The 26,915-nt window shown below is 48.4% G+C and overlaps 1 protein-coding gene across 3 annotated transcripts in view; it reads left to right on the top strand.

The window, feature by feature from the left end:
• The first annotated feature begins 6,960 nt into the window (after nt 1-6,960).
• Nucleotides 6,961-26,915, top strand: part of LOC149437387 (protein mono-ADP-ribosyltransferase PARP14-like) — a 79,413-nt gene continuing 59,458 nt past the window's right edge. For 2 of the 3 annotated variants that reach the window (XM_089660965.1, XM_089660964.1), the window contains exons 1-7: nt 6,961-7,230; nt 8,429-8,562; nt 13,716-13,749; nt 19,662-19,865; nt 21,086-21,310; nt 23,242-23,685; nt 25,553-25,756. In XM_089660965.1, the coding sequence (XP_089517091.1) occupies nt 7,041-7,230; nt 8,429-8,562; nt 13,716-13,749; nt 19,662-19,865; nt 21,086-21,310; nt 23,242-23,685; nt 25,553-25,756 (1,435 nt within the window). In that variant the 5' untranslated portion in view covers nt 6,961-7,040. The remainder of the gene's footprint in view (nt 7,231-8,428; nt 8,563-13,715; nt 13,750-19,661; nt 19,866-21,085; nt 21,311-23,241; nt 23,686-25,552; nt 25,757-26,915) is intronic. The other variant, XM_089660966.1, reaches the window with a different exon arrangement.

The following is a 26,915-nucleotide window of genomic DNA, read 5'->3' as shown; positions in this document are numbered from 1 at the left end:
AGCAGCAGGGGGACCCCGAGGGGGAGGAGCAGTAACCATAGTGCCCGTCATGAACAATCTTGCACAGGTTCCAGCATGGTAATAGTAGGGATTCGGCAGAATCAGCCGGACGGAGTGTTCTACCCAAGGTTTCCCCACCATTTGGTATTGACGCACTTTAACCGCTTCCCACCCGACCACGGCACATAAACGGCCTGGTGGGAGCTTCATCATTGTGGCTGGACACTCAGGAACGTCCTTCATAACATGAGCAGAAGCACCGCCTTGTGGCCCCGCAGCTGTGCGCTCTCAATGTGCCTGTGTCCCTCGAACACAGCGCAACATCGCTCGGCAGAAGGGCCCTCTGATTGGCCCTTCTGTTCACATGACGGCTGCGTCCAATAACAAAGCCGCCATTCAGCTGAACAGCTCGGCCTCTCCTCACACATCACCCTGTCCCAGTGCCAGTGATCCACATCTGTCCCAGTGCCAGTGATCCACATCTCTCACAGTACCCGTGATCCACATCTGTCACACAGTAGCAGTGATTCACATCCATCACGGTGTACCAGTGCTCATCCACTTCTTTACCAGTGATCAACATCTGTCACGGCCTACCAGGGTCAAATCCACATCTGTCACAGTTTACCAGTGCTGAATACTGTCAGAGTGTACCAGTGTCAAATCAACATCTGCACCAGTGATAAACATCTGTACCAGTGATAAACGTCTGCACCAGTGATAAACGTCCGTACCAGTGATAAACGTCCGTACCAGTGATAAACGTCTGCACCAGTGATAAACGTCTGTACCAGTGATAAACGTCTGCACCAGTGATAAACGTCCGTACCAGTGATAAACGTCTGCACCAGTGATAAACGTCCGTACCAGTGATAAACGTCTGCACCAGTGATAAACGTCCGTACCAGTGATAAACGTCTGCACCAGTGATAAACGTCCGTACCAGTGATAAACGTCTGCACCAGTGATAAACGTCCGTACCAGTGATAAACGTCTGCACCAGTGATAAACGTCCGTACCAGTGATAAACGTCTGCACCAGTGATAAACGTCCGTACCAGTGATAAACGTCTGCACCAGTGATAAACGTCCGTACCAGTGATAAACATCTGTACCAGTGAACTACAAGATGTCTAAAAAATGATACAACAGTGAGGAGGCTTTCCAGATACTGAGTATGACGGAGGAGAGTAGCGGGGAACTCTCTTTGTCAGACTCAGATTCTGATTATGATCCAGTTGAAAGCAGTGGGTCAGCAATGGATTCTGAGGAGGAGAGAGTCCAAACAAGCACTCCCAGAAGACAGGCAGGCATCCAAGGGTCATTCCATTGTCCTGGTGCTCCAGAGACTTCAAAATTGTGATAGGTAGTCAGGAAATGAGATGTGTCATTTATGCCTCCAGAACGCCTGTAGGTGCTACTTGGATGTTGGGCCTCTGGATGTGGCCGGGCTGTGGACAAGTCTTACACATGTGGTATCCCCACACTCAGGAGCAGCAGAATGTGTTTTGGGGTGAAGCTGCAAGTGTGCGTATGCTGCGTGAGAGGAAAAACCTGTTAATATAACAGTTGTGTGAAGAAAAACTTCACTTTCTTCATTTTTACTTTAATTTACTTTCTTCATTTTTCAAAGAATTGTGGGGAAAAAAAATTGCAGGTTCAAAAAACTCACCATGCATCTTACTAAATACTTTGCAATGTCTACGCTCCAAAAAGGGGTCATTTGGGGGTATTTGTACTGTCCTGGCTTGTTAGTGTCTCCAGAATTGAGATCGGCCGTCAGTACATCAGGTGTGGTCAGGTGTGATCAGGTGTGGTCAGGTGTGGTCTGGTGTGGTCAGGTGTGATCAGGTGTGGTCAGGTGTGATCAGGTGTAATCAGGTGTAATCAGGTGTGGTCTGGTGTGGTCAGGTATGATCAGGTGTGGTCAGGTGTGATCAGGTGTAATCAGGTGTGATCGGGTGTGATCGGGTGTGGTCGGGTGTGATCGGGTGTGATCGGGTGTGGTCGGGTGTGATCGGGTGTGGTCGGGTGTGGTCGGGTGTGGTCGGGTGTGGTCAGGTGTGGTCGGATGTGATCGGTTGTGGTCAGGTGTGATCAGGTGTGGTCAGGTGTGATCAGGAGTGATCAGGTGTGATCAGGTGTAATCAGGTGTGGTCAGGTGTGGTCTGGTGTGGTCAGGTGTGATCAGGTGTGGTCAGGTGTGATCAGGTGTAATCAGGTGTAATCAGGTGTGGTCTGGTGTGGTCAGGTATGATCAGGTGTGGTCAGGTGTGATCAGGTGTAATCAGGTGTGATCGGGTGTGATCGGGTGTGGTCGGGTGTGATCGGGTGTAATCAGGTGTGATCGGGTGTGGTCGGGTGTGGTCGGGTGTGATCGGGTGTGGTCGGGTGTGGTCGGGTGTGATCAGGTGTGGTCAGGTGTGGTCGGATGTGATCGGTTGTGGTCAGGTGTGATCAGGTGTGGTCAGGTGTGATCATGTGTGGTCAGGTGTGATCAGGTGTGGTCAGGTGTGATCATGTGTGGTCAGGTGTGATCAGGTGTGGTCAGGTGTGGTCAGGTGTGATCATGTGTGGTCAGGTGTGATCATGTGTGGTCAGGTGTGATCAGGTGTGGTCAGGTGTGGTCAGGTGTGATCAGGTGTGGTCAGGTGTGATCAGGTGTAGTCAGTTGTGATCATGTGTGGTCAGGTGTGATCAGGTGTGGTCAGGTGTGATCAGGTGTGATCAGGTGTGATCAGGTGTGGTCAGGTGTGGTCAGGTGTGATCAGGTGTAATCAGGTGTGGTCAGGTGTGATCAGGAGTGATCAGGTGTAATCAGGTGTGGTCAGGTGTGATCAGGAGTGATCAGGTTTGATCAGGTGTGATCAGGTGTGGTCAGGTGTGATCATGTGTGGTCAGGTGTGACCAGGTGTGACCAGGTGTGATCATGTGTGGTCAGGTGTGATCATGTGTGGTCAGGTGTGATCAGGTGTGGTCAGGTGTGACCAGGAGTGATCATGTGTGGTCAGGTGTGATCAGGTGTGATCAGGTGTGGTCACGTGTGATCAGGTGTGATCATGTGTGGTCAGGTGTGATCAGGTGTGGTCAGGTGTGGTCAGGTGTGGTCAGGTGTGATCAGGTGTGATCAGGTGTGGTCACGTGTGATCAGGTGTGATCATGTGTGGTCAGGTGTGATCAGGTGTGATCATGTGTGGTCAGGTGTGATCATGTGTGGTCAGGTGTGATCAGGTGTGGTCAGGTGTGACCAGGAGTGATCATGTGTGGTCAGGTGTGATCAGGTGTGATCAGGTGTGGTCACGTGTGATCAGGTGTGATCAGGTGTGATCATGTGTGGTCAGGTGTGATCAGGTGTGGTCAGGTGTGATCAGGTGTGGTCAGGTGTGATCAGGTGTGGTCACGTGTGATCAGGTGTGATCATGTGTGGTCAGGTGTGATCAGGTGTGATCAGGTGTGATTATGTGTGGTCAGGTGTGATCATGTGTGGTCAGGTGTGGTCAGGTGTGATCAGGAGTGATCAGGTGTGTTCAATTTCCAATGATTGGTACCGTATCTTGTAGACTCTATAACTTCCACACAGACCAAATAATGCACACCGATTGGGATTATTTTTACCAAAGCAATGTAGCTGTATACATTTTGACTCAAATTTATGAAGAAAAATTACTTATTTGCAAAATTTTATAACAGAAAAATGCATTTTTTTCACATTTTTTAGTTTTTTTTTTCATTTACAGCGCAAAAAAAAATAAAAAACCCCATGCTAATTAAATACCACAAAAAGAAAGCTCTATTTGTGTGAAAAAAAAGGAAAAAATGTCATTTGGGTGCAGTTACATGACTAATGAGTAATTATCATCCAAGGTGTGAGAGCGCTGAAAGCTGAAAATTGGTCTGGGCAGGAAGGGGGTAAAAGTGGCCGGTATTGAGGTGGTTAAAAGGACTTCTTTGACCTCAGCATGGATCGTGGCTCTGGTGGTCCTGCGTTTCACTTCTAGCATATGGAAGTGACAGGATTTCCAGGCCTTGGCTATAGTTTGTTTTGCTGCAGTTGTGACCCGCAAGAGGAGCTTGATGCGTCTAGGAGACAAATCTGGTGGCCGTTTATTGAGGAGGGCTGTGGCCGGGTCAGGGGGTAGTGAGTAGGAGAACATAGTAGAGAGGATATGGAAGACCAGAAAGAGTTGGCCATGGGGCAAGCCCATCAAGTATGGAAATGAGAGCCAGGGTCGGAGCAGCTCCCTAAAGCAAGCGGAAGGGTAGGAGGGGGGGAGATATTTAGCTATCTGTGCGGGAACCATGAACCACCTCATAAGCACTTTGTAATTGGTTCCTAGGGCCGCTATATTTTGAGGAGTCAATTTTGTGGCTAACCAGACATCATCCCAGTCAGTGGGATCCAAGTGAAGACCGAGGTCTCTCTCCCGTCTTGCAGCGTATTGCATAGTTGAGGGTGATGGGGGAGCTAATAACTGAGAATAACGTGTAGAGATTAGGCCTCGGGCGTGTGGGTCGCTGGAACGTAGATGTGGGATTCAAGTGATTGGACTGAGACGTGACCTGTAGCAATATTGTAAACGTATTTCATTCCTTGTTGTTAAAGAAGTATTCAGTCAGATATTCAGTCAGGTATTCAGAGACATGTGGTCACCCATTAGCATCTGAAAAGACAGAGCTGCTTCTAGGCTGGAAGTGACACCTGGGTGCCAATAAGATTTGTCTATATCAGGGGAGGACTGACCATTTGGAAACTTGGGCACTGCCCGAGGGCCCGGGGTTAGTAGGGGGCCCCAAGAGATGCCCTTGGTACCTTTTTCATAGTCTTTTTTGAGTTTGGGCAAGGACACAGGGGCCCCATGATCCCCTATTGCCCCGGGGCCCTATGAGTTGTCAATCCGCCCCTGGTCTATATATATATATATATAATCAGACTTTGCCACCTTCCTGAAGTTTGAAAGAGGAACGCCAGACATTTTGGCTGCAGGAGACCAGGAGGGCTCCGATGTGTCTGGGAGCTACAAATTATATCAGCCGATCAAAGGAATATATTTCATCTCTCATAAAAGCTAAAATTATAGTCGCAGAGAGATGAAAATACTTCCTTCTGATTGGACACACTGTAGGCTACACCTTCATGTATTTGTAGACTATGTAGGATCCAAAAGAAATGCAGAAAACGGTTATATGGCGCCTGATTGCAACAGCTGAACAGTGATTGGTACTGTCGCGATCGGACTGATGCGCTGGTGTCGGAAATTCAATCCCCGACTTGGTGATTCAAACCGTTCCTGGTCCAATTGACTTTGGGCATTTCAGGACCCAGAACGTCCTGTGGGCGGGTACAGGAACACCCCCCAGAGTCGATTGACCAAGGGCTAATGTCCAGCCTATGTTCATAGTCCCATAAATTGAGGACCCTGGGATATGGACGTCGCGATTCGTATGGAGCCGGTTCTATCGACTAACGGATTGCTGACTTTCCCAACTTGATCCAGTCACAGGATAGATCTCAGTAAAAGTTTTATTTCTGTTTTTATCCACTTTTATTTTATAGTGAATAGCCAATTGTGTGTCTTCTTGTATTTCTTGTGTTATCTGTAACTTTTTATACTTTGTACATATTTTATGCACCGCCCGCTTTCGGGATATTAAATCATAAAATTAATCAGTGACTTCTGTGTACTAAGCTCGGGCTCATATCTCCGGAGAGATTAGATTGGATTGTATTTTAGTGTCTTTATTCGCTCGGTCAAATTCATTGCCAATCTGTATGCAGTTGCACTGCCTGTTGGCAGATTGCAGGCAGATTGTAAGGGTGACAGTGTGTGGGGTGATGCCATGGGACATACGGCGTGGGGTGACGCCATGGGACGTACGGCGTGGGGTGACGCCATGGGACGTACGGCGTGGGGTGACGCCATGGGACGTACGGCGTCTGGTGACGCCATGGGACGTACGGCGTGGGGTGACGCCATGGGACGTACGACGTGGGGTGACGCCATGGGACGTACGGCGTGGGGTGACGCCATGGTAAGCACGGTGTGGGGTGACACCATGGGACGTACGGTGTGGGGTGACGCCATGGTAAGCACGGTGTGGGGTGACACCATGGGACGTACGGTGTGGGGTGACGCCATGGGATGTACGGCGTGGGGTGACGCTATGGGGCGTACGGCGTGGGGTGACGCCATGGGACGTACGGTGTTGGGTGATGCCATGGGACGTACGGTGTGGGGTGACGCCATGGTAAGCACGGTGTGGGGTGACACCATGGGACGTACGGTGTGGGGTGACGCCATGGGATGTACGGCGTGGGGTGACGCTATGGGGCGTACGGCGTGGGGTGACGCCATGGGACGTACGGTGTTGGGTGATGCCATGGGACGTACGGTGTTGGGTGATGCCATGGGACGTACGGCGTGGGGTGACGCCATGGGACGTACGGCGTGGGGGGACGCCATGGGACGTACGGTGTTGGGTGACGCCATGGGACGTACGGTGTGGGGTGACGCCATGGGACGTACGGTGTGGGGTGACGCCATGGGACGTATGAGGTGGGGTGACACCATGGGACATACGGAGAACTGCCTTGTCTGTGTAAATGGGTCCATCTGGTTTTTGTTCTTGTCTGCATCCCAGAATATGTCGCCTTTTAGTTCCTCTTTCTTCTTTATCTGTAACTTGAAACTTTGTAACAAAAAATAGAACTTTAGAGGAAACAATGTTTCTATTTCCTGTGTCTGAGGATGGATGAGGATTCTGTGTACTAATACTGAGAACTCCTCCGCCTGTCCATTGCACCCCTCCCCCCCAATGTACAATATGGAACAGCAAGTCCCAGCAATCCCTCATAGAAAGTCAATGCCGGCTGCAGGACTGACACGGAACCTTTCCTGGAACTCTCCATCAGAGTCATGTGACCTGAAGTAGCAGAAAGTGAAAGTGTTTTTGGAGTTAATTCTTCATAAATATCGTCACCCAGAAAACACCTCCACACCCCACTTGGCTGTACGACCTCACCGACCACTAACCGACCCCACCATGGGGGACAGCAAGTACCTGCACCCTGTGGCCCTAATCTGGAGCCAGGGGCCAGAGAAACTGAAAAAGCTGAAGAATAAACTGCAACTGTATTTTGGGAGTAAAAGCAAATCAGACGGAGGAGAGTGTGAGATCCGAGACAGCGACTGCATCCCGGGGTACATCACCATATACTTCAAGGAGGAGAAAGGTAGGTACTGGGGGGGGGGGGCATTATAATATACTACTAGAAGGAGGAGGCAGGTAAGTACCGAGGACTGGAGGGGATCCTCATACACTACAAGGAGGAGGCAGGTAAGTACTGAGGACTGGAGGGGATCCTCATACACTACAAGGAGGGGACAGGTAAGTACTGAGGACTGGAGGGGATCCTCATACACTACAAGGAGGAGGCAGGTAAGTACTGAGGACTGGAGGGGATCCTCATACACTACAAGGAGGGGGCAAGTAATTACCGAGGAGTGGAGGGGATCCTCATACACTACAAGGAGGAGGCAGGTAAGTACTGAGGACTGGAGGGGATCCTCATACACTACAATGAGTAGGAAGGTAAGTACCGAGGACTGGAGGGGATCCTCATACACTACAAGGAGGAGACAGGTAAGTACTGAGGACTGGAGGGGATCCACATACACTACAAGGAGGAGGCAGGTAAGTACTGAGGACTGGAGGGGGATCCTCATACACTACAAGGAGGAGACAGGTAAGTACTGAGGACTAGAGGGGATCCACATACACTACAAGGAGGAGGCAGGTAAGTACCGAGGACTGGAGGGGATCCTTATACACTACAATGAGTAGGAAGGTAAGTACCGAGGACTGAAGGGGATCCTCATACACTACAAGGAGGAGGCAGATAAGTACTGAGGACTGGAGGGGGATACTCATACACTACAAGGAGGGGGCAGGTAAGTACTGAGGACTGGAGGGGATCCTCACACTACAAGGAGAAGGCAGGTAAGTACAGAGGACTGGAGGGGATCCTCATACACTACAAGGAGGGGGCAGGTAAGTACTGAGGACAGGAAGGGATCCCCATACACTACAAGGAGGAGACAGGTAAGTACTGAGGACTGGAGGGGATCCTCATACACTACAAGGAGGAGACAGGTAAGTACTGAGGACTGGAGGGGATCCTCATACAGTACAAGGAGGGGGCAGGTAAGTACTGAGGACTGGAGGGGATCCTCATACACTACAAGGAGGAGGCAGGTAAGTACTGAGGACTGGAGAGGATCCTCATACACTACAAGGAGGAGGCAGGTAAGTACTGAGGACTGGAGGGGATCCTCCAGGCAGGTAAGTACAGGGGGAATAGAGGAATGTAGGAAGGACAGGACTGTCTGGATGGTCCAATATACAATATCTGTGAATCTTCTCTATCGCAGCACGAGATCGGGTTCTGCAGAGGAAGGATCATGAACTGAAATTACCAGATGGAACGACATTACAGCTGGAAGTCCGATTACCGGAAGACACACAGAGTACAACGACCTCCCCACCCCCACAGGACAAGCCTGAGGTAAGTTGTCAAGGATCACCCTGTCATGTGTCCACCACATGCCACGCCCACAGCGACTAGCTAACCGAGGCGCGCACGTGCGGCCGTGACAGGGGAGTAATGAGGGAATAAAGGGGACTCAACTTTGAATATCTAAAACCATATATAAGATCAGCCGTGATACACTTTCACAGCCCGCACTACCTCTGCCAACCACCAGATGGAGACTCCACTCCAATCCAGCTGGTGGATCACACACTGGCAGATACAAATCTTATATACAATCTGGTGCACTGATGCACTGATTAGCGTTGAGGACCAGCTTAGTAATCGCACCCTTCTAGAGTCCCTCCAGCTATCCTACAAGTAGAACCCCGGTGTTATCACTCCTCCACTGTCCACACCCCCCACACCAGACACACCACAAAAGGTAGCCTGACACCACCCAACAGTTTATCCGCAGAACGGTCTGTTGGGACACCCCACACACACAGATCTCCGTCTGGCCGATTTGTTACCTTTGCAATCTGCATACAATCTGCCCACACACAGTGAGCTTGACCGAGCATTTCAAGGCACTAAAATACAATACAATCTAATACAATCTAATCTCTCCGAAGATATGAGCCCGAGCTTAAATACATAGAAGTCACTAATTAATTTTAAGATTTAATTTCCCGAAGTGGGCGGAGCATAAAATATGTACAAAATATAAAAAGTCACAGATAACACAAGAAATACAAGAAGACACACAAATGACTATTCACTATAAAATAAAAGGGAATAAAACAGAATAAAACCTTACCCTGCGACTGGAGCAAGTCAGAAAATTCAGCAACCCGTACGAATCACAAATGTCCCAATGCCCGGGTACACCTTTTATGGGGATATGGACGTAGGTGGGACATTAGTCCTCGGCCAATCGACCATGGGAGGCTGCTCCTGCACCTGCCCACAGGATGCTATGGATGCTGACCTGCCCAAGTTCAATCGGGCCAAGGCCGGCCCAAACACCAAGTCGGGGATTGGATTTCCGACACCAGCGCATCAGCCCGATCGCGACAGTACCCAACACCATTCAACTGTCGCGATCCAGCGCCACCTAACCATTTCCTGCATTTTCCTGGCTTTCTCCCCAAGCCACAAATATGATTTTTATATGCAAATGCACCGTACAGAATGGCCTACAAGAAGAAAGTATGTTCATCTCTCTGCAACTAAGATTTTAGCTTTTATGAGGGATTAAACATACTTCTTTTGATGCATAAATATACCTTTAGCTTTCAATGTCCAGCAGACACCCTGTCTGCTTGTAATTTCCTCCAAATTGGTTTTTCCATAAGGTGACAACACAAAAGGTGTCACCTCCAGGAAGCCGGGCTTTTCAGAAGGCCAATGCTAATTGATGACCACTGTCTGTAATGTCTTGTCATTTCCCCAATGCCAAGGACTCAATACACATCCTTAATGACAATAATGGAATGTCCCTACAGTTACGATTACATATTAATACACATCCTTAACCTCCCTGGCGTTATGATCATGTCAGGAATTTTGTGCTGAAAGCGGTACCATTTTTTTTGCATGAAAATATGTAGTTTTTAATTGTAGGCTGTAATTTTTAGGAATAACTCACTGAAATCTATCCGAAAAAGAGTCTAGTAAACATTCCGGATATGATAAAACTTGAAACACGAAATCATAAATTATTATTTAATAAATAATCATAAAAAATAATAATATAATAATAATAAATGTAATTCAATAATATAATCAAACCAAAAACACTGAAATTTGAAACACAGAGGCAAATTCGCACATCGCTGAGCAAAGTCGCAAAATCGTTTTCAGTGTCTGATGACGAATTTCCCCACAAATCATTATCACTCAATTCTGCAAGTGGTTCTGATTTACTATCGCTGTTCTAAAACCGCTTTTGACGTAAAGGGATGCTTTTTGGCCGCCATGGACTTTTCTAAGTTTACAGGCAGAAAGAACAGTCAAAATGCAGGCAGGGCGCCGGACAAAGCAGTAGGGACAATATGTATGTGAAATGCAGTGAAAAAGCAATGACAGCAAAAATGTCATTTTTTAAAAATTTCAAATTTCCCGCCGGTTCCGCCGCCCGAACGTTCCGACGTCACAGGGACCGGAACACGGAAGCCAGATGCCGGCATCAGCCAGAGGAGATGGACGGGGACACTGCAGGGGACCCATCGTGGGAGCGAAGGACAAGGTAAGTGCTGCAGGGAATCCCTGAGCAACGCTGCATGGTAAGCCGAGTGTAGCTCGGGGTTACCGCTCTTGGTATAGAAATTCTACCCCGAGCTACACTCGGGAATACCGCCAAGGAGGTTAATGAAAAGGGCTGAATCTACATCTAATCTACTCAAATCTGTACATTTATGTCACATGTGAATGCACTGTGGTTACAATTACCTATTGCCCTGATCATATCCTATCCACTCAAATCTTACATGTATGTTACATCTCCCCTCTTCCAGATGACGCATAGCTGAGCCGGGTCGGCTAACGCGCCTGCCAGGAAGGTTCCCTAGGTTGGGGGGGGGGGGGGGAGTTCTCCCAACTAAAGCTTGACACCGCTGACAGCTCAGCCCGTCCCCCTGCCGATGGGGGAGGGCTCCTGTACAGCTCCCTGACTGATCCTAACGAGTTTGGGTCACCACTGGCCAGCAGATCCCCCCGCGGATCCATTTCATCCACTGGCCGCTGAATATCGACTGGACGGGTACAAGCAAACCTGTCATTGTGTGCTGTCATCATTTCCAGACACTGGCCAGGGTCATCTGGTGGTTCGCCATTGGCTGCGACACCAAGATGCCTGAGCCTGGCATAAGGTTGTTCCTGGGTGATCTGGACCTGGTTCCATGGCTTGGATACCAGAACCTCCCCACTTGGACCTGTCTCCCACATGTCTGCTCTTTCTGCCTCAGCCAGAGACCAGTCAGCACAACCCCTGAGTTCCTCCAGCCTGACATCCAACCTATCAGCCAGCGAGAATACAGTGCTGTCAGATCCAGTCTCTGAGAAAGCAGATTCAGAGGGGGTCAGTGTTCCCCCATCATCCTGCGGTCCTCCCTTTGCTCTGCACAGCAATGAATCCTCAATCATGATACTCATAGCTGTGGGGACAAAGGATAGATCCACAGAAGACTTTATTCCACCCAAGGTCATCCTCTGACCTGTGCCACACCCTTCTACTCTGTCCTCCTCAGCAGAACATCTGTCAGCACCACCCCTGAGCTCCTCCGGGCCGACCTCACACCTATCAGCCTGGAAGGACTCAGTGATGTCAGCTGCAGCTGCTGAGGTGGAAGACACTGATTGGGCTGAATTTGCCCCAACATCCTGCAGACTTCCCTCTGCAACACACAGAAATGAGTCTGCACTGGCAGCACCCGCGACTGGTGACAGAGAGGAAGGTTACAGGAGAAAGGATCTCACTAGGGGTTGTCCTCCGACCCACGTCACACACCAGGGGTTGTCCTCCGACCCACGTCACACACCAGGGGTTGTCCTCCGACCCACGTCACACACCAGGGGTTGTCCTCTGACCCACGTCACACACCAGGGGTTGTCCTCCGACCCACGTCACACACCAGGGGTTGTCCTCTGACCCACGTCACACACCAGGGGTTGTCCTCAGACCCACGTCACACACCAGGGGTTGTCCTCTGACCCACGTCACACACCAGGGGTTGTCCTCTGACCCACGTCACACACCAGGGGTTGTCCTCCGACCCACGTCACACACCAGGGGTTGTCCTCCGACCCACGTCACACACCAGGGGTTGTCCTCCGACCCACGTCACACACCAGGGGTTGTCCTCTGACCCACGTCACACACCAGGGGTTGTCCTCCGACCCACGTCACACACCAGGGGTTGTCCTCTGACTCACATCACACACTACTACCCCGTCCTCAGCAGAGCGTCTGTTGGCACACCTGAGTTCCTCTGGGCTGGCATCAGATGTAACAGCCTCTGGAAACTATTGAAGCATCCTGGTCTTCCATAACACCTCAGCAGTGCCACAGGCTGATAGGTTCCATGCCACGCCGCATTGAGGCAGTAATTGCTGCAAAAGGGGCCCCAACCAAGTACTGAGTACATATGCAGCTTCTACTTTTCAGAGGTGCGATATTGTTCTATGTACAATCCGTGTTTTATTGATTGCATGGAATATTCTCATTTTCTGAGATTGTGGATTTGGGGTTTTCATGAGCTGTAAGCCATAATCATCACAATGATGACAAATCACGGCTTGAACTATCTTGCTTTGCATGGAATGAGTCTCATATATTAGTGTCACCTTTTAAGTTGCTGCACTGAAATAAATGAACTTTTGCACCATATTCTAATTTTTCCAGTTTCACCTGTAGTTCAGCTTTGTCCCGACCCTTCATATGAAGACAGATATGGGCCAGTCATAAATTGTCACTTTGTAGAAGATGGCGACACCATCGCAATGTAAATGTGTGTCGTCTTTAGTCTGATCCTTCATACATAAATGCCTCAGTGGATGGGTGGTGGACCCAACCCTCAGGAGTGCAATCTCAACTTCTATTAAGATATAGTAGACCCCTGAGAAGGCTTGAGGTTTGGGAAATAAACAAGGGTGCCCAGACACAATGGAGTGCCTTCAGGTTTCTACAGGGGGGGGGGCCTTGGAAAAATGCCCAAAAAGTTATATACAAGCCAGCAAGGTGGATAAATCCTGAATTTTAGTTACAAAAAGCCTGAGGTCTTTATTGTCTACCGCTGCAGCCTTCAACCTGCTGGTGTCCTAACATCAAATGATGTCATCTATTGATAAGGAAGACATTGGGCACAGCATCCTTGTTTGCCCGTCCCCTGCCCCTCTCCATCAGCACTGGGGTCACATTAGCTGAGTGATGGAGAAGAGAAATATTGGATTGCTAGTCAGTACCAGTGTGCAAAGGTGTTTTGGAAGAAACAAAATCACATTTAATGTTGGGTGTCCTTCGTGGTCTGATGTAGGTAAAACTGTTCATTTTGTTTTTTATATATTTTAGAATGTGTTGCCTCAAGACATGTGTATAATTGTAAAAGGTGCCTTGACTGAAAAAAAGGCGGAGAATCACTGATCTAGATCTAATGTGATGATTGTATGTTATTTTATATTTTTTGCAGGCTTGTAAAACTGAGAAGAGCGAGAAACTCTCAGGTAACTGAACAATATTGAATTTACAGAGGAGTGCATTCCAACCTATAAGCCTCCACAGGAAAGTGTCTATAGCAGCCTTTCTCCACCAGGGTTCCTCCAGAGGATGCCCAGGGTCCCTCCAGAGGTTTCCCAGGGTTCCTCCAGAAGTCGCCCAGGGTTCCTCCAGAGTTTTCCCAGGTTTCCTCCAGAGGATGTCCAGGGTTCTTCTAGAGGTTGCCCAGGGTTGCTCCAGAGGATGCCCAGGGTTGCTCCAGAGGGTGCCCAGGGTTCTTCCAGAGGTTGCCCAGGGTTCCTCCAGAAGTTGCCCAGGGTTCCACCAGAAGTTGCCCAGGGTTCCTCCAGCAGTTGCCCAGGGTTCCTCCAGAGGTTTCCCAGGGTTCCTCCAGAGGTTTCCCAGGGTTCCTCCAGAAGTTGGCCAGGGTTCCTCCAGAGGTTGCCAAGGTTTCATCCAGAGGATGCCCAGGGTTCTTCCAGAGGTTGCCCAGTGTTCCTCAAGAAGTTGCCCAGGGTTCCTCCAGAGGTTGCCCAGGGTTCCTCCAGAGGTTTCCCAGGGTTCCTCCAGAAGTTGCCCAGGGTTCCCCCAGAGGTTGCCCAGGTTTCCTCCAGAGGATGCCCAGGGTTCTTCCAGAGGTTGCCCAGAGTTCCTCCAGAGGATGCCCAGGGTTGCTCCAGAGGGTTCCCAGGGTTCTTCCAGAGGTTGCCCAGTGTTCCTCCAGAGGTTGCCCAGGGTTCCTCCAGAAGTTGCCCAGGGTTCCTACAGAGGTTTCCCAGGGTTCCTCCAAAAGTTGCCCAGGGTTCCTCCAGAGGTTGCCCAGGGTTCCTCCAGAAGTTGCCCAGGGTTCCTCCAGAGGTTGCCCAGGGTTCCTCCAGAAGTTGCCCAGGGTTCCTCCAGAGGTTTGTCAAAAGAAAAAAAAAGAAAGTTCCTGGTCAACTTGCCAGCCAGCTAGCCAACACCCAAATTAACCTGTCTAACAGCATGCGTTAAAAACAGGGGTTTGGTTAGCACACATTTGCAAATACATACATAAGCCACAGAGCCTCGTCATAGCACCCCAATATTCTGTGGTTAGAACTCTACAAATTTTGAGAGCCCCCATAGTAGAGGCACATGTATTTAATTGATAGATCAAGGACAGGTGGAACTGAGGGAGACCACCCCTCTTAAAGGCACAAGAGCACACTGGACACACAGCATGTAGCACAATGGCAGCCAGGGTGTCCTAGTGCACCCACCTATCTACAATTTAACAATACAACTAACTGGCTTTTGCAGATACAAAAAATGGCCACTGCCCCGTCTATACTGGCTTTTGCAGTTACAAAAAATGCAAAAGCCAGTTATAGACTGTGGCAGTGGCCATTTTTTGTATTGTTGAATTGTAGGTAAGTGGGTGCACTAGGACACCCTGGCTGCCATTGCGCTACAAGTTGGGTGTCCAGTGCGTTCCTGTGCCTTTAAGAGGGGTGGGCTCCCTCAGGTCCACCTGCCCTTGATCTATCCATTAAAAACATGTGCCTCTACTATGGGGGCTCTCAAAATTTGTTGGGACCACAGAATATTGGAGTGTCATGACGTGGCTCTGTGGCTTACGTATGTATTTGCAAATGCGTGCTAACTAAACCCCTGTTTTTAACGGATACTGTTAGACAGGTTAAGTCGGTTGTTGGCAAGTTGGCTGGCAAGTTGACCAGGAATTTTCTTTTCTTTTTTTGTATTCCTCCAGAGGTTGCCCAGGGTTCTTCCAGAGGTTGCCCAGAGTTCCTCCAGAGGTTGCCCAGGGTTCCTCCAGAAGTTGCATAGGGTCCCTCCAGAAGTTGCCCAGGGTTCCTCCAGACGTTGCCCAGGGTCCCTCCAGACGTTGCCCAGGGTTCCTTGACTTGATTTGGATTGATCTTCTGGATGATGGTGCCCATATAATTCTGACACCAACACAACTCATTCTGTCCACTGACCACCAGTGCAAGGAAGCCCTTCTACCAACATAGGATGGAAAAGGTACCTCAAAGCTGTAGCTATTATCAGTATTAGAAGGGGGTTCCCCAAAACCTGAATATTTGTTCAAGGGTTTTTCAGTGGGAAAAAGTTTGAGGAAGGCTGTATTGTGGTGTGTATATGAAATAAAGACAGTCCTCTGGAGAGTAATATGGTCCCCAAAACAAACACTGAGTAAAAAGGGCAATATACAGTCAACACACTGGCAGTTATGACAATGTACAGGAAATAAATATGTAAATGTCACAATACCCCATTGATGATAATGTGATAATTTGCTGCAATATCCAGGTGATAATAGCAGTACAAGGCAGCCCAGTATGCCTCATGAACCCCCAATCATTCCTTCCCTGTTCTGAAGAAACTGTGGGCAGTGTGTGAGCCACTAAGCCCCTCTCCTTCCATATCCTCTCTGTGACCACAATGAGGTGTTGGAGGAGACCAAAGGTCAATGCCACCATCTCTGTCTTCTCTACCTTGGAATATTGGGAACTTATAAAATAAAAATGTGTATGGTTGTAGGCTGTGGGATGGGGGAAGGCCCAGGCGGTTAGCACCCAGAGGGACGGCATGGAGAGAGAGCGATGAAAAAAGGCTGGCAGTGCCTGGCCTCAGAGAGAGGCTCGGAGGCAAATGCAGCAAGCACAAGTAGCGGAGACGTTCCCCAAGGAGCTTTGGCGACAATCCCCATGTTGTCCTTCTTCCTCTGGAACCTTTTCCTACACTAAACACACTCACCCTGTCAAGTGAGCTCCTGTCCCTAACCCAGCCACATGCAGAATGCGTGCCAACTGCAGTGAGCCAGAACTTTTTGTAAGCTCTGCCCTCACTAAAGATGGCCACAGAGGTCACCTGGGTGGAAGTGTCCAATCCGACAGCAGCCCACCTCATGATACATACAGAGACCTAAGAGAATGGATATTCCTCCAGTCCTCCACTCTCCATGCAAGGTGAATGCAACAGCACCATCTGTGTAGGGAAGTCAACTTGCACCTGCCTACATGGGATGCAAAGAACTTGCACATGCTCAGTAGCAATTTTTTGGACTAATTATGTAAATTACAAATACACAAATAATGCTGTGTTTCCTAAGACTGTGTGCTAAGAGATGGTTGGCCACCCATCTTGTGCACCACTTATGTCCATTGTCCAAGTCACATGTCACAATGGGAAAATGCCCCCCCAGTCGCCATCTTGGACAAACCTCTTCTTATCCCAGGAAAACCTGACCATTGAAATAGTAACCCTTGTAGAATAAGAATATTTTGTCAGGAATAGTGAAAGTGACATTTCAATTGTTAGGACGAGGCAGGATAGACTTCCCTAATGAGATTTCCAAGGATCCACTAAAGATGGACAGAGTAGGACAGATTGCGGTACAGAGTTCCAGAGGATGGAAGATGCTCTGGAGAAGTCCTGGAGATGGGCATGGAAGGAGGTGATGAGGGAACTAGTGAGCAGGAGGTACTGGGAGGAACAAAGAGGATGGTTTGAGTGATATTTGGAGATTTGGCCGGTGATGTAGCTCAGGGAAGCCTTTGTATGTTGTTGTTAGTAGTCTGAATTTTATTCATTAGGCAAAGGAGAGCCAGTGGAGGGATAGGCAGAGAGGAGAAGCCGACACTGAATGATTGGTGAGGTGGATGACTGGCAGGAGCCTTCATGATGGACTGAGGGTGGGATGGCTTGTGTAGAGGGAGGCTAGTAAGGAGGGAGCTGCAATAGTCAAGGTGAGAGATAACAGGTGAGCAGATTAGTATATTGCTGGTGGAGTTGGTTAGGAAGGGACGTATTTTGGGAGGTTATGGAGGAAAAGGCGGCAAGATTTTGGCATTGATTGGATGTGAGGCTGGAAGGAGAGGTCAGAGTCCAGGGTTATACCTAACATTCTGGCATTAGAGAAGGAACTAATAGGTTTTGATTTTGATCTTCATGAAAATGTTGGGGGAGGGGGAAAATATCATGAGTTCAGTGTGTGACCTCCATACTGATATGTCAGATTTGTGTGTCATCAGCATAGAGATGGTATTGGAATCCACACATTGTTATCACGTTTCATACACCATAGAATGTTATCACTCGTCCATAATTATCAGCAGTGGTCATGGTGCCCTTCAATATCTGCAAATTTCAAGCAAATGGGCAATATTTCTGAGCTGTCCACATACGGCCAGGGTGGTGGGAAGCGGGTTGGGGTAACAAATGTAGCACTACCCCCTCAAGGGTTGCTTAGTCATTTTTGGGTTCCCTGTCAATCTGGACCTCTTGTTGAAAGCCCAACCTCTGCTGACACCCCCGTGCTCTTGTGACCAAAGTAAATCACATCTGTAAGATGGACTCGCACACAAGTCAGTATAGACCAATATGAACTTTATATTGGAATTAAAGGTAACTTGGTCAAAAAGAACAAAATGACACTGATATATGCAGCAAATATAATCCCTCTTAGTAATTGTGAGCAAAAGTAACAACGTTCATCATAAAGCAACAATAACTGTTAGCAGGCCGGCTTTCAGAAATAATCCACTACCTCCAATATGAGGGGAGTGCTGAATCCCCCAGAGAGCAGGAAAACAACCAATAAGAAACAGGTAAGCTCATTGAGGGTCCTCAGAACTAGATGACAAGGATTAGATGTGAAGGAAAGAGAATTCTCAATTGAAATTGAGCACTGTCCCTTTAAGAACACTACAGTGTCTTCTGCGCGCTCCTTGGGGCCCAGTTGGTATGATGTTGAGTTGAGGTGTGGAATATAGTTCCTTAGGATGGCAACACAAAGACAGGGAGGGAACAAAGGAGATTTAACAGTTTTCCTCTTGATGGTAGCAAATTAGGGCGGGGTCCCCTTTAAAGCACTAAACACAGAGCAGGCTAGAAGTATTGAATAGCAACAATTGGCATACCTGTCAATGGACAAAAGACAACTCCCTCTGAATATCAAAGGCAAAATGAATGGTAGTAGGAATCCTGCTTTGATGAAAAAGGGAAACTTGATGCTTCAGTTGGAACTGCTGTATCCTGGCCTGCAATGGTATGTCCTGCGGTCAGCTTGTAGGAATAAACTGTAATGCAGATGTGTCCCAACAATGGCGGCTGGGAGAACTAGGCCACAACCTGAAGGGATATATGTAATGTTCACAACTATGTGTTGGCAGATAGCTGAGGTGGCAAACTGTCAGTATTCACTCTGTTAGTGGGTGCATGGGTCCCTCTTACCCGGTCAGAGTAGTCCGGCAGATTGTAGCGGTCTGCATTTCTCTGTAAACGGGGTCAGTCCATGGACTCTCCGGCTCAGACTCGGCGTCCCGTCTGGTCTCCTGCTGTCAGATTGGCCTGCTGGGTGGTCAGTAGACTCTTTCCGCTCTTCCTCTCTCTCCAACCCTGGTTCTGCAGCCTAGTTCAGCACATCAGCCGTCAGCACACCTCCTTCTCCTTCCATCTCTCCCCGCACTCTCCTGATCAATCTCCCGGGCTATTGATATTTATATGCCCCACCCACACGCTACCCTTCCTGGGAAATGTAGTTCCTGACTGCCCTGCTCACCAGCCGAGTTCTGTTATTTAGCATACTGGTCCCAGAGAGATGTTCTGTCCATGTGAGTGACCCTGAATGGCAGGCCACCATCATCTAATGTCCATTTTAATGTATTACAAGTAATAACATCTCAATGGGTTCCACAAATGACAGGTAGAAAATGTACTTCCAGAAAAATAAAATAAACTGCCAACTGTTCTCATGGGAAACACAGACAAAGCTGAGTATGTTCCGGAGGAGGAAGGAGGACGTTACCATGACCCATGGCTGAGCTTTATATGTACATAATGGGAAGGATAACTATGGATGGTTGGAGATAGTTGGGACAGAGCAGTAATATGTCCATGTTTAATGCAGTTTTATAATTCCTTCCAATTTTTACAGGGAAACCAACTCCAGAGAAAGAAGAGGTGTCACCCAGCCACTCGTCCTCTCCGGTTCTGATTGAGAATATCCAGGACAGCCACAATCCTCAGATGTTCAACCTCCTGGTGGAGAATATCAGCCGCAGATCCATGGACACGGACTTCTACATAGAGAGGATTCCGGAGGTCCAATCTGCCGTCATCACCTTCACATGTGATATAGGTCAGACACCCAACAAAGACAACGATTTATGAACAACTCCATAACAATGAATCAAATTCCATGTTTTATCTTAGAGTTCTTCTTAGAGAGCAGAAGATGACATGTGATTGGTTGGTTTGGGCTGTGGAAATATTTCTCTTTTTCCTCCGTTTTACATTAATCAGTGACTTGATGTGAGGGAAGTTGCAGGGCCAACATTTGGAGAAGGACCCTCCTGTGAACTGCTCACTAATTCTTTAACACGCTAGACAGACAAGGCGCCCAACCCTAACAGGCCTTACCTTGTGCGGCCGATGTTTGCACCATTATGTGGGTATAATAAATAGAATAATTGCACATATGAACTGCACTCCACAGATTGGGAACCACTATTGACGTATCGCTACCACCGACATCCAATCAGTACCAAACCAGGCAGGAGGCATGCATGTATATAGATGGGAGGGTGATGGCTTTTATCCATTTTATGATGCCCATCAGGTCCAGTAATGGGACCTCTCCGAGGCTTCAGACAGCAACTTTCAGGGCCGATTCATACCGGAACACGCTCCTTCCCGTGTGTTTCCTACATGTTCTCATGTGGTCCAGTTTTGCAGCCCATTCATTTGAATGAGCTACAAAATGCACTGGAATGTGGAAAAAGTACTGCAAGAGCTACTTGTTCAGCACGCACTGCACCAAATTGCATGGAACTACCGTACCATAATGCACTGCATTTGTGAGATGCATTTGGGGCCCCATTAACAAAAAAATTTTAAAATGCACATCAGGACAAAATAGAATACAAAACATAGTGAGTACATCTCCCCAGTACATATACTTTTCCCTTTTTTTTTGTTTTATTAAATATCCCTTTTTTTTTAACCCTTGGCACTGGCACCTCCCAGCCCTTTTAGGGGGTTTCAGAAGCCGAGGGGCGGGGTTTCTGATCATGTGACCGGATGTCACATGATCAAATAGCTCCTGCATAAATGTTGTTTTATTACGGACAGTAAACTACCACATTATGGCCATTAGATGGAGCTGGGGAGCAAAGGAAATACATACATCTTTGTAATAAGAGATACAATGTAACAATTCTAGAGAACACTAGAGGGAATCAGCACATAAATGTAACCCAATAGTTCCATGATCTGTAAGCAAATGCCAGAATACTAGGGCTGGGCTGGGAATATACGTGTATCTATGTATTCACTGGGATGTGATGTCTCTATTCACAGATATTGCAGATTTCATTGAAAAATTCTCCGGTAGCCCAAGAGTAAAACAGCATAAACTAAGAGCAAAGAGTCTGGAAGAAACCAGAAGTGTCCGAGTGGAGGGGATCCCCCCCAATACCCCGGAGGACATACTCACACTTTACTTCGAGGGAGGAGGGAGTGTAGAAGATGTGGAGATGTTATCGGATGAAAGAGCCGCGCTGGTCACATTTCACCAGGCAGGAGGTGAGAGGCATAGAGGTTGAGGGCGCTGGGGGTGGGGGATGGTAATGTCTGGGGCAGGAGGGGGTAGACCTGATACTGTATATTATCACGCTCAGGGCCAGGACAAGGGGTGGGCGGGAGGGGCGGCTGCTCTGGGCGCAATGGTTTGCTGTAGGGATGGGGGTGCCCTCCTTCTGTTACAAGGCTGACAGGAGTAGTGACAGCGGCATCACCACTCCTGTCAGCCCAGCGCTGGGAGTAGCAGAAGGAGAGCCAAGAGGCAGCACGGGCTGTGTTCTCTCTCCCACTTCCAGGTCGATGCAAAACCTGATCAGGAGCTGCACAGCGATTTTGACAATTGACAGCTGTGCATTGGATCCCCTAACCTTGTACATCATGAAAGGGGGGGAGGGGATGCATTTTGGCGTCTTTGCCCTGGGCACTGGATGACCATGTCCCAGCACTGGATGACCATGTCCCGGCACTGGATGACCATGTCCCGGCACTGGATGACCATGTCCCGGCACTGGTGATGCTCTGCAAGAAATCCAGCACTGGCAGCAAGGGCCACAGAGGGCCACAGAGTTCCACCTACTTACTGCATATTTAAGTGCTGAACACATTCTTTATTGAGGAGCCATAGCTGTACTTTATGTTTCTTTTCTCTTTAACTTCCCCAGAACATCACTGCAAAGGACACCTAAATCTCTAGTAGCCTAACCTCCCAGAAGTGCTATGGTAAAGGCTAGAGAGACAACGGAGAGGCTTCATTGTATTACACTTTGTATTACTATTCCAAAACTTTACTAAAAGCTTCACCAATACAAAAGCCAATATTTTCCCTCTTCTTCATTTTCAGCTTGGTTTGCTACAAAAATGATACTATAGAGCCGGGTCTCCAAGCTTTCTAAGCAAAGGGCCAGTTTGCTGTCCTTCTGACTTTAGGGGGGCCAGACTGTGGCCAATCGGGAGTAGAAAATGTCCTGGCATTAGTGAGAGTAAACAATGCCCCATCATCGGTGCCACTGCACCCCATCATTGGTGTCAGTGGGAGGAATAGTGCCCCATCGTTGGTGTCATTGGGAGGTATAGTGCCCCATCATTGGTATCAGTGGAAGGAATAGTGCCCCATCATTGGTGTCAGTGGGAGGAATAGTGCCCCATCATTGGTGTCAGTGGGAGGAATAGTGCCCCATCATTGGTATCAGTGGAAGGAATAGTGCCCCATCATTGGTGTCAGTGGGAGGAATAGTGCCCCATCATTGGTGTCAGTGGGAGGAATAGTGCCCCATTGTTGGTGTCATTGGGAGGTATAGTGCCCCATCATCAGTGTCATTGGGAGGAATTGTGCCCCATTGTTGGTGTCATTAGGAGGAATTTTACCCCTTCGTTGGTGACAGTGAAGGGAATTATGCTCCATTATTGGTACCAATGGATGAAATATTGCCCCAAGGACTGGATAAAAGCAAGCAAAGAGCCGCAGTTTGGAGACCCCTACTATAGAGCAGTCATTCTCAACCTTTCTGCTCCAGAGAAACCCTTAAATTAATTTTCAGGTCTTGAAGAACCACTGCTAAAACCAATTCATTGATGGTCAGGGGGCAAAAAGCCCCTTGCTTTGGTTGACACCCTTTCAGACAGCGAAATATATCATTGTCGTAATGAAGCTGGATCTGTCAGGTGGCGTTGGACCCGGAACTAGGCAGGCATCATGGAATGTGAGTTTAATAAGCCAAAGTTCATGGAACCCCTAGCAGCCTCTCAAGGAACCCCTAGCAGCCTCTCAAGGAACCCCTAGCAGCCTCTCCAGGAGCCCTAGTTGAGAATGACTGATATGAAATAATAATCGTATTATATGTGTTGCCAAGAGGGCTGACACTACTTCTGATGTATCCCTGATTATTGCTGCCTCTCTTATCCTCTAACAAGTATTTTATTTCCTTTTATTGCAGTTCTGAGGACGGTGATGACAAAGCAGCACATGCTAAACAATGAGACAATATCCGTGTACCCATATTACCCATCCATTGGTCATTGCTTGTATGGGAAGGAAGGCCCTCATGTGGAAATACCTGATTCAGTAGAAATCCCCATCAGTCCACATATACTGGCATTGATTTTGAAGGATGAACAGATAAAACTAAATGTTGAAAAAGAAATGTCCGATGTTTACTGTGATATCACTTGGCCAAATGTAGACCACCCCACTCCTGTCATCAAACTGTCTTTACCCAGGAACCTCTCCAGTCATCTCCGAACCTTGGCAAAGATAGTTCCATCATGGAGCGATAACGTCCACAAAAAGTTTGAACCTATTATTTCTAAGTATAAGGCTGCAGAGTGCGACCTGAAGCCACCGGTGTGGGAAGGCATCAAAGAAAAGTTGTCTAGCTCAGGTAGGTACTGGGGTGGGGGCATTATAATATACTACTAGAAGGAGGAGACTGATGGGTACCAAGGACTGGAGGGGATCCTCATACACTACAAGGAGGGGGCAGGTAAGTACTGAGGACTGGAGGGGATCCTCATACACTACAAGGAAGAGGCAGGTAAGTACTGAAGACTGGAGGGGATCCTTATACACTACAAGGAGGGGGTAGGTAAGTACTGAGGACTGGAGGGGATCCTCATACACTACAAGGAGGAGGCAGGTAAGTACAGAGGACTGGAGGGGGATCCTCATACACTACAAGGAGGAGGCAGGTAAGTACCGAGGACTGGAGGGGATCCTCATACACTACAAGGAGGAGGCAGGTAAGTACCGAGGACTGGAGGGGATCCTCATACACTACAAGGAGGGGGCAGGTAAGTACTGAGGACTGGAGGGAATCCTCATACACTACAAGGAGGAGGCAGGTAGGTACCGAGGACTGGAGGGGATCCACATACACTACAAGGAGGAGGCAGGTAGGTACTGAGGACTGGAGGGGATCCTCATACACTACAAGGAGGAGGCAGGTAGGTACTGAGGACTGGAGGGGATCCTCATACACTACAAGGAGGGGGCAGGTAAGTACCGAGGACTGGAGGGGATCCTCATACACTACAAGGAGGGGGCAGGTAAGTACCGAGGACTGGAGGGGATCCTCATACACTACAAGGAGGGGGCAGGTAAGTACTGAGGACTGGAGGGAATCCTCATACACTACAAGGAGGAGGCAGGTAGGTACCGAGGACTGGAGGGGATCCACATACACTACAAGGAGGAGGCAGGTAGGTACTGAGGACTGGAGGGGATCCTCATACACTACAAGGAGGAGGCAGGTAGGTACTGAGGACTGGAGGGGATCCTCATACACTACAAGGAGGGGGCAGGTAAGTACCGAGGACTGGAGGGGATCCTCATACACTACAAGGAGGGGGCAGGTAGGTACTGAGGACTGGAGGGGATCCTCATACACTACAAGGAGGGGGCAGGTAGTAGGAATCCTGCTTTGATGAAAAAGGGAAACTTGATGTTCAGTTGGCACGGCTGTATCCTGGCCTGCAATGGTATGTCCTGCGGTCAGCTTGTAGAAATAAACTAATGTAGATGTGTCCCAACAATGGCGGCTGGGAGAACTAGGCCGCAACCTGAAGGGATATATGTAATGTTCACAACTATGTGCAGGCAGATAGCTGAGGTGGCAAACTCCGGCTCAGACTCGGCATCAGATTGGACTGCTGGGCAGCGTGGTGGACTGGGTGGTCAGTAGACTCTTTCCGCTCTTCCTCTCTCTCCAACCCTGGCTCTGCGGCCTAGTTCAGCACCTCAGCCATCAGCACACCTCCTTCTCCTTCCATCTCTCCCCGCACTCTCCTGACCAATCCCCCGGGCTTTTGATATGTATATGCCCCACCCACACACTACCCTTCCTGGGAAATGTAGTCCCTGACTGCCCTGCTCACCAGCCGAGTTCTGTTATTTAGAATACTAGTCCCAGAGGGATGTTCTGTCCATGTGAGTGACCCTGAATGGCAGGCCACCATCATCCAATGTCCATTTTAATGTATTGCAAGTAATAACATTTCAATGGGTTCCACAAATGACAGGTAGAAAATGTACTTCCAGAAAAATAAAATAAACTGCCAACTGTTCTCATGGGAAACACAGACAAAGCTGAGAATGTTCTGGAGGAGGAAGGAGGACGTTACCACGACCCATGGCTGAGCTTTATATGTACATAATGGGAAGGATAACTATGGATGGTTGGAGATAGTTGGGACAGAGCAGTAATATGTCCATGTTTAATGCAGTTTTATAATTCCTTCCAATTTTTACAGGGAAACCAACTCCAGAGAAAGAAGAGGTGTCACCCAGCCACTCGTCCTCTCTGGTTCTGATTGAGAATATCCAGGACAGACACAATCCTGAGATGTTCAACCTCCTGGTGGAGAATATCAGCCGCAGATCCATGGACACGGACTTCTACATAGAGAGGATTCCAGAGGTCCAATCTGCCGTCATCACCTTCACATGTGATATAGGTCAGACACCCAACAAACACAACGATTTATGAACAACTCCATAACAACGAATCAAATTCCATGTTTTATCTTAGAGTTCTTCTTAGAGAGCAGAAGATGACATGTGATTGGTTGGTTTGGGCTGTGGAAATATTTCTCTTTTTCCTCCATTTTACATTAATCAGTGACTTGATGTGAGGGAAGTTGCAGGGCCAACATTTGGAGAAGGACCCTCCTGTGAACTGCTCACTAATTCTTTACCATGCTAGACAGTCTTGTCAAGGCGTCCAACCCTAACAGGCCTTACCTTGTGCGGCCGATGTTTGCACCATTATGGGGGTAAAATAAATAGAATAATTGCACATATGAACTGGACTCCACAGATTGGGAACCACTATTGACGTATCGCTACCACCGACATCCAATCAGTACCAAACCAGGCAGGAGGCATGCATGTATATAGATGGGAGGGTGATGGCTTTTATCCATTTTATGATGCCCATCAGGCCCAGTAATGGGACCTCTCCGAGGCTTCAGACAGCAACTTTCAGGGCCGATTTGTACCGGAACATGCTCCTTCCCGTGTGTTTCCTACATGTTCCCATGTGGTCCAGTTTTGCATCCCATTCATAAGAATGGGCTACAAAATGCACTGGAATGTGGAAAAAGTACTGCAAGAGCTAGTTGTTCAGCACGCACTGCACCAAATTGCATGCAACTACCGTACCATAATGCACTGCATTTGTGAGATGCTTTTGGGGCCCCATTAACAATCCATTGGCCCCCACACACTGTATTTTGGTGTGCACTGGCCCTCAGGCTAGATGGAGAAACTGAGCGAAATGTAAAAATGCACATCAGGACAAAATAGAATACAAAACATAGTCAGTACATCTCCCCAATACATACACTTTTCCCTTTTTTTTTAAACCCTTGGCACTGGCACCTCCCAGCCCTTTCAGGGGGTTTCAGATGCCGGGAGGCGGGGTTTCTGATCATGTGACCAGATGTCACATGATCAAAAAGCTCCTGCATAAATGTTATTTTATTACGGACAGTAAACTACCACAATATGGCCATTAGATGGAGCTGGGGAGCAAAGGAAATACATACATCTTTGTAATAAGAGATACAATGTAACAATTCTAGAGAACACTAGAGGGAATCAGCACATAAATGT

The sequence above is a fragment of the Staurois parvus genome, unplaced genomic scaffold (assembly GCF_062004578.1).
Source record: "Staurois parvus isolate SC_StPar_1 unplaced genomic scaffold, SC_StPar_1.0 ptg001297l, whole genome shotgun sequence".
Lineage (NCBI taxonomy): Eukaryota > Metazoa > Chordata > Amphibia > Anura > Ranidae > Staurois > Staurois parvus.
Note: the sequence above shows the minus strand (reverse complement) of the source record. Positions and strands in the feature narration are given on the sequence as shown.